Raw genomic sequence first — 15268 nt, forward strand, 5'->3', positions numbered from 1 at the left:
TAAAGATTTAAATTATGAAAGTTGAAATTAAAAAGCTTGTATACAGAATAACCTGGAAGTTTTAAGATGCAGATTTTTTATTCTTCTTTCTACTTCAAGGACCTGTGGGTTTTATGGTAACTTTTTTATTGTCCACAAAGGTTCTGATTGCTCAAGAAAAAATGGCAACAAACACAGTCTATGTGTTTGCCAAAAAGGATTCTAAATATGCCTACACAGGAGAGTGTAGATCATGTCTGGAGAATTCTTCCCGACCCACCAGTACTATTTGGGTTAGCATGCTGGCGAGAGGAGGACAGGTATGGACTGGAATATGATATTGTTTGGGTTTACTTCTTTTTGTCTAGTCTTGTAATTTTTTTTAAGTTTGTTTATTTTGAGAGAGAGCATGAAGAGGGGCAGAGAGAGAGAGAGAGAGAGAGAGAGAGAGAGAGAGAGAATACCAAGCAGCTTCCATGCTGTCAGCACAGAGCCTGATACAGGACTTGATCTCATGAACTGTGAGATCATGACCTGAGTCGAGATCAAGAGTCGGATGCTTAACCAACTGAGCAACCCAGGCACCCCCTGTTTAGACTTACGGTTTATCAGGCTGCATTCTTAGAGCTTTTCTGGACTATATTGTCAGTGTTATGTGGTAGGTATTGTATTATTTACTTATTGCTGTGTAGCAAATTCCTCCAATAGCAACATTTATCATTTCACGGATATGTAAGTAGAGAGAACCAAATGGCATTTGGAGATATGAGGGCTGAGGGTACAGGAAAAAGGGCAAAATGAAGATTTGGATATCATTTATTTTAAAGTTTATTGAGAGAGAGGGAGGCAGGGAGGGAAGGGGGAGGGGCAGAGAGAGAGAGGGAGAGCAAGAATCCCAAGTCGGCTCCATGCTGTCAGCAGTGAGCCCAACTCTTGGCTCAAATCCATGAACTGAGAGACCATGACCTGAGCCAAAACCAAGAGTCGGATGCTTAACTGACTGAGCCACCCAGGTGCTCCTGGAAATCGTTTGTGAATTGTTACTGAACAGCCATAAGATGGGAGTTAAGGAAAGAGGCCTAAAGTAGGAGGAGAGAGATGACAGAAATTGTTATTAGAAGGACTATGATAATGTAGGGTTATGAGGCCAAGAGAAGAGAGAGCTTAATATTGAAGAAAAAAATATAAAATGGAGAGGTCAGTTGATGGTATGTCATTGTAGGTTAGTAACTTTTTGTATGTGTGTAGAATTAAAGAGAAATTGGAAAAAAGAAACTTGTGTGAAAGAAGCTATTTGTTAATTTTGAAATATTCAAGTGAGATACAGATCAGCTCTGAATTTTTCATTCTCTGCTGTGTTTTTCCCCCATGTTTGTCTCTCTGTGTTTTTTTTTTTTCCCTTTAGCCCTCATATCTTTCTTTGGGAGTTTTGTGTGGTTTTTTTTAGTTTGTTTATGTTTTTGTTCTCTATGGGGGGAGAGGGTGTGGGATCAGTGTTCATATTCTTTTGTAGCCTGATGTAATTTCCAAATACAGTATTGGGTAATTCTGAGAGAATTTTGCCAGGCAGATAGTAGAGGATGGAAGTTCTCTCAGTTCTAGATGATCAACCTGTTCATAAAATTAGTAAACCTGTTCCAGTGGTTTTGGAAAGCATCCATGGGATGTTCCTTAGAGTATGAGAGGTATGCGTCTTTTGAAATATATACAATGAACATGTATATGAGTGGTTCTCATGGTGTTTTTATATGGCTGTGATCTCTTTGTATGATACTCTAATGATTTTTATTTTTTCAGGGTGCAAAAAAGAGTGCTATTGGTCAGCGCATTGTGGCAACGCTACCATACATCAAGCAGGAAGTTCCCATCATTATTGTGTTCAGAGCATTAGGTTTTGTGTCTGACAGAGATATTTTAGAGCATATTATTTATGATTTTGAAGATCCAGAGATGATGGAAATGGTAATGTGAAAGCAAAATGTCTTTGTAGTGTTTTCTAAGAGGTTTGAAGTTACTGACTGTTGCTAATCTTAAAACAGTAGAAAGCTGCTCTGAAGAGTAATTTAGCTGTCAGAAATCCCATGCCATTTACTATTTAGCAAAAGCCTTCAGCCTGCCTCAGCTTCTTTCTTGACAATTCTGTGTAAAATAGTCATAAGAACTAGAGGCAGCCAACTAGAGGCAGCCAAAAGTTCACTGACAGCAGCAAGAGGAAACCATAGTAAGGAACATCAGAAAGCATACCAGCTTGGTGCAATTTAAAGAAGGAAAGTGAATAGTTGATACAATTTCTTTTTTAAAACTTTTTATTTTGAAATAATTTCAGATTTATAGAAAAATTACAACTCTTGTATATTCTTCATCCAGATTCACTAGTTTACCTTTGCTACATTGTGACCTTTGCTACATTTGTTTTAGCATTCTCTATCTATATAAACACATTATTTTTTTTCTGGACCATTTGAGAGTAAGTTTTGGGCATCATTTCCCTTTACTCCGAAATACTTCAGTGTGTATTTCCTAAGAACCAGGACATTAATTACATATTCATAATACATTTACCAAAATCAGAACCTTTAACTTAGGTACAGTGCTGTTAAGCCATAGATCTTATTCAGGTTTTTGCCACTTGTCCTGATAATGTCCTTAATGCTTTTTACCCCCCGGTTCAGAATCCAGCCCAGGATGGTGCATTGCATGTCATTTTTAAGTGTCTTTAAGTCTCTTTAAATCTTTCCTTGTCTTTTTCTTCAGTGTTCCATAATATTGAAATTTTTGGGGAGGAGAATAGGCCAGTTATTTTGTAGAATTTCCCTCCATTTGGGCTTTTCTGGTATTTCCTCATGATTAGATTCAATTTATGCTTTTTTGGCAGGAAAAATAATAGAAGTAATATTGTGTGCTTCCCAGGGCATTGCATCAAGAGTTTCGTGATGGAATTTTGTCCTGTTATTTGTAAACTCTACAGTGGTGTCTTAGGTTCCTCTACTGTAAAGTTACTAAATTTGTCGGAAGATTCTTTGATCTAGATAAAGAACCATTTCCTTGTCATTGTTTTTCATTGATGATTCTTGTTTCAGTAGTAGTTGATATACTTAAAGTTGTCCTGAATTGTCCGGAGTCTTTAAGACTATAGAGAAAAAAGGTTAAATGGAGGCTACATAAATGTTGGTCACATAGTGAGATGGTGGAGTGAGTACATATTAGTTTTTAGAACATTGATGCAGTTTCATGAGAAAAATGGATTCTGGCTAGATTTTAAGCTTTTATCAGTAGTCATATTAGTATAAAGTATAAAAGAAAAATACATGATTTTATCCAAAAGGGATCCCAAGTGATTCAGACTGTATTCAAACTAGAATTTTCTTAGTAAAGTGAAACAGCTGATTGATATATATATATATATATAATTTTTTTTTTTTTTGAAAATTACTCTTTGTTCCTTTAGCTCTTTTGAAGCTTAGGCCAATTTTTACAGTCCGTGAGTCCAGCATTTACTGTGCAAAAGTGCTTTAATTCTTTCTTCTGAAAATGATTGTTACTCCTTTTCCAAATCCAGATTAACCTTTTTTTTTTTAATGTTTGTTTATTTTTGAAGGAAAGAGAGACAGCGCATGAGTGGGGGAGGGGCAGAGAGAGAAAGAGAGAGAGACAGAATCCAAAGCAGGCTCCAGGCTCCGAGCTGTCAGCACAGAGCCTGATGTGGGGCTCGAACCCAGGAACTGTGAGATCATGACCCTAGCTGAAGTCGGTCACTTAACCGACTCAGCCACCCAGGCACCTCAAATCCAGATTAACCTTAACAGAACAATTTCAGAACAAGAATGACAATTTAAAAAGATCACTTTCATTTACCATACGCTGACTGCTTTATGTTACCTTTTTCTGATCTTTGGTTCCATGATTGGAATTTGGATGTTTAAACTTGAGGATCAGTGTTAAATAGACATAGGAAGTCAAAGGCAGGAAAGGCATTTCAGTATATGTGATAGGATTAAGGGTATTTACAGTGGCCAGAGTTACTCAGTGTTACCCTTCATTCCTCATGCTCATTATTGTGTAAAATTGGAATTTTAGAATGTTAGAACTAGAGTGAAACCTAGAGATTATTTTATCTAGCCACTTGTAGATGAGCAAACTGATTACATGGCTGCTCAGAGGCCACGGTTTACTTAATCGCAGGTATGAAATGTAGGTCTTTATAAAATATTCTCCTTTACAAAAAAAAAAACTGAGTGGTTTTATTTATAGGTTAATAACCTCTTAAACCAAGGCTGAAAATAGCCTGGCACTTTTATGCATTTGTAATTTAGTAAATTTTAATTTTGACTATTAAAAGTTCTCTAATTTGGTATAAGGTGTTTGGAAGGAATTTTTGTTTTGCCATTTGTTAAAATGTAAAAACCAAAAACACAGTACTCTTTTTATAATGGAATTATTTATATTTTTTAAGGAAGTAGAGTTGCCTGTGTTGATGAGATTTTGTCAAGAGATCTCTAGATCTTAAAAGTGTATTCAACTTACAAGATTTTGTGATTCCTTGGTTTTTCAAAAAATATTTGCATATTCTGTTAGTACATAGGGATATTTAACATGTTACAAAGTAAAGTTATAGTTGACTTAAGGTGAAAATGACTCTTATTTGAATTGTCTGATAGGTGAAACCTTCTCTCGATGAAGCTTTTGTCATCCAAGAACAGAATGTTGCACTGAATTTCATTGGCTCAAGAGGGGCAAAGCCTGGTGTCACCAAAGAGAAAAGAATTAAATATGCAAAAGAAGTCTTACAAAAAGAAATGCTCCCTCATGTTGGTGTCAGTGATTTTTGTGAGACCAAAAAAGCTTATTTCTTGGGGTATGTTAAATATCGTTTTAAGTTTTTTGCCAAGATAGTTTTTCTTGAAGTTAAAAATATCACAGGGGTGCCTAGGTGGCTCAAAGAGCATTAAAAAAATGTCAGAATGGTGTTTTTAAATTTTTTAAAAAGCCAAAAGCCATATGTTTTCTTTTTCACTTCTTCTTTTTTTTAAAGGTACATGGTTCATCGGTTGCTTTTAGCAGCTTTGGGTAGAAGAGAATTAGATGACAGGGATCACTATGGAAACAAAAGATTGGATCTTGCTGGACCACTGCTTGCATTCTTATTCAGAGGGTAAGGAATGAGAATGATAACAGTTACAAGTAGAGAGATTTCACTTTAGATTTGTCATTGCATTAGTGGAGGTCCTAAACTGTCTTGGCATCCATATTGGGTATATATGAAGTTGGCTACATTCTGTTTGCCACTCACCCAGATTTTGTTCTACTTCGTGTCTGTGAATTTCAGGTTTGTAAGGGCAGGTTATTACTTGTATACGTTTTCTTTATTTCTCTGGTAGCTTTGTAAGTCATTTGCTAAGTACTGATGATATTGGAATTTTTATTAGTCCTGCTTTTGCATTTTATAAAAACCCAAAAGCTGGAGGGAAATCTGTCAAAATATTAGCAGCCGTTGTCTCACAGTATTGATGTAATATGATTTTTATTTTATTCTTCCTGTGTTTTTGTATTTTCTATACTTCCTGTAATGAACATATAACACTTTTATATTCAGAAAAGTTATTTTTAAAAGCAAAATCTGTAAACAATACAAAAAAGATAATATTAGCAATATTTCTTTCTTCATATTCTATTATTTAGTGTGTTGTAGAATAGTGATTTTTCAGCCTACTGTTTCACCCTACTAAGGAGTCTGACATTTTTCCCTAGTTGCTCACCTCATGTGTGTTTATGTACTGTGAGTACATTAGTGCTTTTTACATAAAAAGTAGTAACGCTTCCCTCCCCCTACCCGAACTACTTTTCACCCCCTGTGGGCAAAATTGTCCATATTGAGAATGCATGTTGTTGACCTTTACATATTTAAAATACCATTTTATTTGGCAGTATGTTTAAGAATTTGCTTAAAGAGGTGCGGATCTATGCACAGAAGTTTATTGATCGAGGAAAGGATTTTAATTTGGAGTTGGCAATTAAAACAAGGATTATATCTGATGGCCTAAAATATTCATTAGCTACTGGAAACTGGGGTGACCAAAAGAAAGCTCATCAAGCCAGAGCTGGAGTATCTCAGGTAAGGACATCGACTGTAACTACAGGTTTGATAGGAAAATGTTGTGAGACTAATCGATCCCTTCATTCATTAAATGTAAATTATTTTACTTTTTTTTTTTTTTCTTAGATGTAAAAGCACTGGGGGATATTGAATTATGAAAATGAAGTTTTCCTTAAATTAGCTGTTAGCATTATTTAAGAGGTTAAAGTTTTGGCTTGCAGCAAGGTAGTTAATAAGTTAGTGTACCTGCTAAGACATAAGATGGTCCATGTTAGTGAAATTTTTATATCTTAAAAGCTCCATATTAGAAGTTAACTAAAGTATAAAGTACAGTACAGTGTTGACCTGTGAACAGTGAGGGGTTAGGGACAGTAACTCTTGTGGGACTAATATCCTAGTGGTTGGAGGTGATCATATATAAAACATTTATGTGGATATGTTAGAACTGTATATCACATATATGCCATCCCTGCTATGAGGGGCACTTAAGTTATGGGATGAATGATATTATCTAGGGAAGGGATGGAGAAAGGAGGGATAGGGAGAGTTTGAGAGTCAGTTGATTATAGGTTAAAATGTGACTTTGCCTCATTCTAGTATTTGCTAAAAATGCGGTAGCATGAGTAACAGAAATGCCCAAACTACAAAGATTTGATACTGTTTTCTAGGTGTTAAACCGCCTGACATTTGCGTCTACTCTTTCTCACCTGCGTCGTTTAAATTCTCCTATTGGTAGAGATGGCAAGCTAGCAAAACCAAGACAATTGCATAATACATTGTGGGGAATGGTGTGTCCTGCTGAGACCCCAGAGGTAATACATTAGAATTTACGTTCAGGACAAAAAGTCTACCAATAATTATGTAGAGTATATAGTTACTTTTAGAAGTAAGTAATTTGCTATGCGGTTTTAGAATTAATGTTTTATTTATGATTTTGTTCTTAGAGTAAATCCTGAAATCAAATTGAAGGAAAAATGTTTATGGAAAGGAATTTTGATAGGTATGTTAAATCCATATGAGTAATACTTTGTTTATTCGTAGGGCCATGCTGTAGGACTTGTGAAGAATTTAGCCCTGATGGCTTATATTTCAGTTGGATCTCAGCCTTCTCCAATTCTTGAATTTTTAGAAGAATGGAGTATGGAAAATTTAGAAGAAATATCTCCTGCAGCTATTGCTGAGTGTGTATAGACATGATTTCTTTTTTGAAACTATTGTTAATCTTTGGTTATTGCTTAGTATAGAGTTACTAACTGCAAAATGCTTTTGGTTTCACATTTTAGTGCAACCAAGATTTTTGTTAATGGCTGCTGGGTTGGAATACATAAAGATCCTGAACAACTTATGAACACCCTGAGGAAGTTGCGGCGACAGATGGACATCATTGTGTCTGAAGTGAGCCTTTAATTAAGAGTAGATGATTCTACAGGATTTCTAAACAAGGCATAAGACTAGTGACAATTTTCTTTACATTGGCATTTCTTTAACTGCTTTCTCTTGAATTATAGAGTACATTGTCAGAAGTCTAGGTGATGCTTTTTTAAAGTTTATTTTGAGAGAGAGAGACAGACAGTGTGAGTGGTGGAGGGGCAGAGAGAGAGGGAGAGAGAATCTCAAACAGGTCCCACCCTGTCAGCACAGAGCCTGACGTGGGGCTCAAACCCACGAACTGTGAAACCATGACCCAAGCTGAAATCAAGAGTCGTATGCTTAACTGACTGAGCCACCCAGGTACCGCATAACTATGTTCTTTATTGGGAATTTCCCCCCAATTTTTGTTTTTTGGAGAGGGGCAGGTGGGGAGGGGCGGAGACAGGGAGTGAGAGAATCTTAGGCAGTGTGGAGCCCAGTGAGAGGCTTGAGATCATGACCTGAGTCAAAATCGAGAGTCGCATGTTCTACTGACTGAGCCAGAAAGTGCCCTGCCCAAAATATCTTTTATAATTTCTGGGAATAGGGGCGCCTGGGTGGCTCAGTTGGTTAAGCATCCAACTTCTGCCCAGGTCATGGTCTCATGGTTCATGAGTTCGAGCCCTACATTGGACATGCTGTTGTCAGCGTAGAACCTGCCTTGGATCCTTTGTCCCCCTCTTTCTGTCCCTCCCCTACTGCACACTGTCTCTCAAAAATAAGTAGACGTTAAAAAAAATAAAGTATGTTTTCTGGGAATATATTTTCTAGTGCTACCCAGTAGAAATATCATGTGAGCTACCCATGGATATAGTAGCCATGTTAAAAAATTAGAAAATGAAAATAATTTTAATAATATATTTTATTTGACCTGTTCTATCCAAAGTACTATAATTTCAACATCTAATTAGTAGTTATGAGAAATTTTGTATCCTTTATTTTTATGTGGTACTTTTTTTTATTGAAGGGTAGTTGATGTACAATATTGCATTAGTTTCAGGTGTATAACATATTGATTTGACAGTTCTATACATTATGCTGTGCTCACCAGAAATGTAGCTATATCTGTCATGTATAATAGCAATACATGTTATTATAATGCTATTGACTGTGTTCTCTGCACTGTACCACTTATTATCTGTTCATTCTATAACTGGAAGCTTGTACTTCCTACTACTCCCCTTTACCCTTTTTTGCCCATCCTCCCAACTCCTTCCTGTCTGGTAACCACTAGTTTTTCTGTGTTTATGGGTCTGTTTCTGCTTTGTTTATGTGGTACTCTTTGAAATCCACTGTGTAATTTATACACATTGTACACTGCAGTGTCTCTCAGTTCAGAATGGCCATATTTCAAGTGCTTAATAATGACATGTGGCTAATGTCTGCTGTATCGGACAGGTAAATTATAAGCCATTTGTCTGATTAGGTCAGTGTCAGAAGGTGGGCTTGTTTCCGAGAAAGTATGATAGATGCAAAATGATAATGGCTGGTTACTGAAAGGTTGCAGAGTGAAGTCTATGTAATTATCAGGGACAAAATAAATTGCTATCTCTAGTGTTTGTGATGACACAAATATATTTTCTTCATTTTGCTTTATCTTGCATGACAGTATTGCCAGATATTCAGCTTTATAATTACCAAGGTTAAATAATTATTCTTTATAAAATTTTAGTTAAATAATTATTCTTTATAAAATTTTAAATTATACTTAGGTTTTTAGTATATCAAACAATGATAAACTAAGATTTGTCCATTTTTTTAAAAGGTTTATTGATTTTGAGAGGGCATGCACATGCATGCAAGCAGGTGAGGAGTAGAGAGAGGGGGAGAGAGGATCCCAAGCAGGCTTAGTGCTGACAGCGCAGAGCCCAATGTGGGTCTGGAACTCAGGAACCATGAGATCGTGACTTGAGCCAAAATTAGGAGTTGGATGCTTAACCGACTGAGCCACCCAGCTGCTGCAAGATTTGTCCATTTAAAAAAAAAAAAAAGATTTGTCCATTTTATTTGATAATTGTTTGCTCCAGAAATTTACTAGGAACTTTATTATATTTTTAGCTAAGTCTTAGTGATACAGAGAAAAAGTTCATGAGACTGTTTTGTCTTTTTACATGTAGGTTTCTATGATCAGAGATATTCGAGAGCGGGAGATTCGGATCTATACCGATGCAGGACGTATTTGTAGGCCACTTCTGATTGTAGAAAAACAAAAACTACTTCTAAAGAAGAGACACATTGATCAATTGAAAGAGAGAGAATATAACAACTACAGGTAAGAACATGCATGAGGAAAAAATTGAGATATAATTCGTATGCCATATAGTTCAGTGGTTTTTAGTATATTCCTGATTGTGCAACTATCACCACTAATTCCAGAATATTTCGTTGCCCCAAAAAGGCACTTTGTACAGTCACATTTGTTTTTCTTAATTTTTATTATCAAGAACTTGTAGCGTTTTGTTAAAGCATTAAAGTCTTTGTGACATGTTGAAGTCTGATAAGAAATAACTTACATAATAGAAATTGTATAACATTTAATATGAATAATATAGCAAATAAATTTAATAAAAAGATGAATCTGCTTTAAAATTTATTTTTAAAAATATTTGAATGTATATTTTTTATTGTAAAAGAAGTCAAACAATGTGTATAATAAAAATACATAAAAGCCCCTAATCCATACTCTCCTCTTAAAAAGTAACCCATACCCATACACCCATGTATTAGAACAAACCAAGACAAACTAATAGTGATATAGGATCATACTTTGTGTGTGTTGTTTATAGTAACTTGCTTTTTTTCACTATTAACAGTAATATACCTATTTTGGAACTCTTTCTGTATCCGTACATGTAGATAAAAGAATACCCTTTTTTTGTTTGTTTATATTTTAGAGCAGGGCAGTAGCGGGGGTGGGGGGGCAAGGAACAGAGGATCTGAAGCTGGCTCTGTGCTGGTAGTAGAGAGCCCACTGCAGGGCTCCAACTCAAACTGTGAGATCATGACTTGGGCCAAAGTCGGATACTTAAGTAACTGAGCCACCACCTAGGTGCCCTGATATAGGAATACTCTTTTTTATTAAGCAGGAAGCTTAGTCAAAATACATCAGTAGATAAGGAAATAAAGTGAATACTTCTTTTTCTTTTAAAGTTTATTTTATTTTTATTTTTACACTTGATCTTAGCCAAAAGGCCGAGAAGCGATTATTTTATTTTTATTTTTTTAGAGAGAGTGCGAGCAGGGTAGAGGGGCAAGAGGCAGAGAGAGAATGAATCCTAAGCAGGCTCCACACTTAGCACAGAGCCAGATGCAGGGTTTGATCCCATGACTCTGGGATCATGACCTGAGGTGAAATTGAGTTGGACACTCAACCGACTGAGCCAACCAGGCACTCCAAAGTGAATTCCTCTTTTTTAGTTGGCAGGATCTTGTGGCCAGTGGGGTAGTAGAATATATTGATACTCTGGAAGAAGAAACAGTGATGCTTGCAATGACTCCAGATGATTTACAGGAGAAAGAAGTAGCTTATTGTTCCACATATACACACTGCGAGATTCATCCATCGATGATTCTTGGTGTCTGTGCATCTATTATTCCCTTTCCTGATCATAACCAGGTTGGTAGCAGTTTTTTTAACTTCTGGTTTTTTGAGGTATTGGGGGAAGAAGAATACAACTTAGAGATTAATCTGTAGTTTTTCGTAAAGAAAAGTGTGCTGATGAAAAGGTTGTGAACTCATATGGAATCAGCATTTAATATGCTTTTTTTTGTTTGTTTCACTGTTAGCCATAATTATTCCAAATGGTTATGACTTCTCTTTCAGAAAAAAACATGACCTTTACCAGCCATATTTCTGATTTGTGTAGTACCCTGTAGAATCTGTTGCTTTAGAAGCATTAAATTTTCATTGATTCTCCTTTTCATTTCTACCTTTAGTCCCCTAGAAACACATACCAGTCTGCTATGGGTAAGCAGGCTATGGGAGTTTATATCACCAACTTCCATGTTCGTATGGATACACTGGCCCATGTTCTGTATTATCCTCAAAAACCACTTGTGACTACACGGTCTATGGAATATCTACGATTTAGAGAGCTGCCAGCAGGTATGTTCAGTTTTGTTTTTCAGTTTTTTTAAAATTTTTTTTATCAAAAAAAATTTTTTTAATGTTTATTTTTGAGAGAGAGAGAAAGTGCATGAGGGGGAGGGTCAGGGGCAGAGGGGGGGAGCAGTCACAGAATCTGAAGCAAGCTCCAGGCTCCGAGAGGTCAGCACAGAGCCTGACGTGGGCTGGAACTTACGAGTCATATGAGATCATGACCTGAGCCAAAGTAGGATGTGTAACCTACTGAGCCACCTAGGCGCCACTATTCTTTACCTTTTAAGATCCTGTCATGCTTAAGTACTTTGAATGCTTGGGAGGGTGAATAAAATAACTTATGACACAACCTCTTTTATCTCAAAATTTATAATGTGGGAAACTTGAACGCAAATAATAAAAGATAGATATGTGGAACGTGTTACGATGAGGTACAGAATCCTTTGAAAGCACAGAGTGAAGGAAATGATTGATACCTGTTGGAAATCTAGAGCCAGTTTCATGGGGGAGGTGGCATTTTAGACTAGCGTATAGTTTGACAAAAGGGTATTTGAGAGGTGGGTTGAGGAAAGGCTTAGATGCATGAATGTATGAGATACGGAACAGTTAGTAGTCATGGCACTTTAGTATAACTGAAGTGTAAATGTATGGGAGTGAACTTTGGTCTCATAGTGTAGAGAGCAGGTTGAATTTTGAGAATGAAGACCCATCCAGCCTTTTGGAACAAGGAGGTAATACAATTTGGGATTTATTTTGAGGGTTGGGGGTGGTGTGCCTGGGTGGCTCGGTTAAGCATCTGATTCTTGATCTCAGATCAAGAATCTGAGTTCAAGATTGTGAGTTCAGACCCCGCATTGGCTCCACCGTGGGCATGGAGCTTACTTAAGAAGAAAAAAAAATTTAGGAATATCATTCTGGCAGTTGATACAGATTACAATTAGATATGGTATTGGAAGAAGATAATTTAGAGGTTTTTGCAGTGGTCTGAGAATTGGTAAGGTCCTTAAGAAATGAAGAAGAGTAGGAGATGAGATGCCTAATGGAATACCCTTGATGGGACTTGGAAATATTATTGAACATATTGTTGGTGTTCGTGGCTTGGGTGATAAAGAAGAGAGGAGTACTATTAATAAGATTGGAAGCCCATTAGAAGGAAGATGTTTTAGAGGTAAGATAGTAAGTTCAGTTTTCAGCATGTTGATTTTGAGTTGCTGCTATAACGTGTAAGAAAAGATTTTCCAACAGTGAGTCGCAAATATGATTTGAAAGAAGCTCAGATCTGGAGCTGTGAAGTTTTTTATGTATTAGTGGTAATTATAGATTATGATGAAATTGCTAAAGGGAAATTCAGAGTGAAAATAAAGTCAGAGACAGCTTTAGGCACCAGGAAAAAGAATCAGAAGAGATTTGAGATGTAGCTGCTGCTAAGGAGAATCAGGAGTTAGCAGGAGATTTTTTGTTTTGAAGTTTATTTATTTTGAGAGAATGTGAACAGGATAGGGGCAGAGAGAGAGGGAGAGAGAGAATCCCAAGTAGGCTCCGGGCTGTGAGCATGGAGCCTGACATGGGGCTCGATCCTATAAACTGTGAGATGATGACCTGAGCTGAAATCAAGAATTGAGCTACTCAGGTGCCGCTGCAAGAGGAGCGTCCTAAGGAGACTGGACAGCCAGCAAAATGGTGCAGAGAAGTCTAAAGGGCAGAAGAGTGTTGAATATTAAAGGAGACAGCATAATTCTTTGGCATAATTGTTTTCTTACCTTATTATTAACAGGGTTTTGGCTTTAACTGTGGGTAACGTTATTTAGTGGAGTTTGCTTTGCAGGTAGTGGCCTTAAATTATTAACTATACTAGGGGTTTAGCATTTTGATAGCAAATTCTTACAGGTAAGAATGATTTATTTTCAAAGTCTTCCACAAGGGGTTACTCTTGTCTAGGAAAGCAATCTGTTAGGTTGTCTGCAAGTATGCTCGTATCTTTGGGGTATGCTTGTAGTGTTGTGCTTTCTTCAACATTTACATGATGATTTCTTTATGGCTAGAGAAGAAAAATAGGTAAAGGATTGGAGTTGAAATGTTCTTTTGGTACTGGTATGAAGTGGTGAAGGCATGGGACTACAAGCCTTTCATTTTTTTTTTGTTTTCTTTTAATGTTTATTTTTGAGAGAGAAACAGAGTATGAGCAGGGGAGGGGCAGAGAGAGAAACACAGAGTCCAAAGCAGGCTCCAGGCTCTGAGCTGTCAACACAGAGCCTGATGCAGGGCTTGAGCTCATGAAACACAACAGCATGACCTAAGCTGAAGTCAGATGGCTAACCTGAGCCACCAGGTGCCCCGGGACTACATGCCTTTCAATTCTGTTATTGCTTCATGCCTTAATCACATCTATTCTAAAAGCTAAATTTCGCCTGATCTCTCAAACTTGCCCATATAGATAAAGGCTGTAGGATGGAGGGAGCTGCCTCTTGGGCTATAGTTGATACAGTGTATGTGGGTGATCCGGGGATTGTTACAGAGGCAGAAAGTCTCACAAGGACCAAGATAGTTGAGAATCATAGACTATATCACCTGGAAAAAGAAAGGGGCATAGGTGGTGCTCACCAAAATGTGAGGACATGCTGAGGAAGTCTTGCCTATTTCATGTTTCACAGATGTCATATATGTCCTACTACTGGCTTCCTCTGTAGTAGGATCATATCACATCTCCCAAGATCCTGAGATTTCTGCAAATTCTCCAGTTTTCAAACCCTCCTCTGCCTTCAGGAACCTGCATCTTTATGTATTTTTCTTATATTATGCTTCTTGATTATGTTTGAGACTTTGAATTCTTCCAGTTCTCCCAAAGAATCCACACAAAAGGATGGTGACCATGTGGGTGCTACTAAAGATTTCATAGGGGAATCATGTAGATTTCAGGAGGATTATTTGACTTTTCTGAAGACCTTGCCTGCTAATGGGGTTTTCTCCACTGTCAACTTCCTTGACACTGCCCTTTCCTTGGAGAATTTCATACTCCTTTCGTCCCAAGCAGAACATTTTAGCTTTTTCTGCTCCAAATTTATTTTTTTATTTTTATTTATATATTTTTAAATGTTTATTATTTTTGAGAGAGAGAGACAAGACAGAGCATGCGCAGGGGAGGGGCAGAGTGAGGGAGACACAGAATCCGAAGCAGGCTCCAGGCTCTGAGCTGTCAGCACAGAGCCTGACACGGGGCTCAAACTCACGAACCTCAAACTCACAAACCGTGAGATCATGACCTTAGCCGGCCAAAATCAACAGATACTTAACTGACTGAGCCCCCCAGGCACCCCTGCTCCAAATTTAAATACACAAACCCATTAAGGTTCTCAGAAGAACAAATACCTTCTTATTAGAATGATTCTTTTTCCTTAGAGAGCAAAGTTATATTTAGCATAGTGTTTAGTGTTAACTTTTAAAAAAATTTTATTTTTAATTTTATTTTTTTGTTTAAGTGTTTATTTATTTTTGAGAGAGAGAGAGAGAGAGAGAGTGGGAGACACAGAATCCAAAGCAGGCTCTAGGCTCTGAGCTGTCAGCACAGAGCCCAATTTGGGGCTCGAACTCACAAACTATGAGATCATGATCTGAGCCAAAGTTGGACACCCAAGTGACTCAGCCACCCAGATGCCCCTAAAATTTACTTATTTTTGAGAGAGTGCAAG

General features: G+C 37.1%; 1 protein-coding gene across 1 annotated transcript in view; it reads left to right on the top strand.

Annotated features, from left to right (window-relative positions):
- POLR2B (RNA polymerase II subunit B) overlaps positions 1 to 15268 on the top strand; it is a 41597-nt gene that overhangs the window by 12920 nt on the left and 13409 nt on the right. The window contains exons 6-16 of the mRNA XM_049630528.1: positions 141 to 299; positions 1777 to 1941; positions 4638 to 4834; positions 5012 to 5131; positions 5905 to 6091; positions 6742 to 6885; positions 7115 to 7254; positions 7357 to 7468; positions 9601 to 9755; positions 10901 to 11099; positions 11420 to 11588. Coding sequence (XP_049486485.1) covers positions 141 to 299; positions 1777 to 1941; positions 4638 to 4834; positions 5012 to 5131; positions 5905 to 6091; positions 6742 to 6885; positions 7115 to 7254; positions 7357 to 7468; positions 9601 to 9755; positions 10901 to 11099; positions 11420 to 11588 — 1747 coding nt within the window. The remainder of the gene's footprint in view (positions 1 to 140; positions 300 to 1776; positions 1942 to 4637; positions 4835 to 5011; positions 5132 to 5904; positions 6092 to 6741; positions 6886 to 7114; positions 7255 to 7356; positions 7469 to 9600; positions 9756 to 10900; positions 11100 to 11419; positions 11589 to 15268) is intronic.

This window comes from Panthera uncia, chromosome B1, assembly GCF_023721935.1.
Source record: "Panthera uncia isolate 11264 chromosome B1, Puncia_PCG_1.0, whole genome shotgun sequence".
NCBI lineage: Eukaryota > Metazoa > Chordata > Mammalia > Carnivora > Felidae > Panthera > Panthera uncia.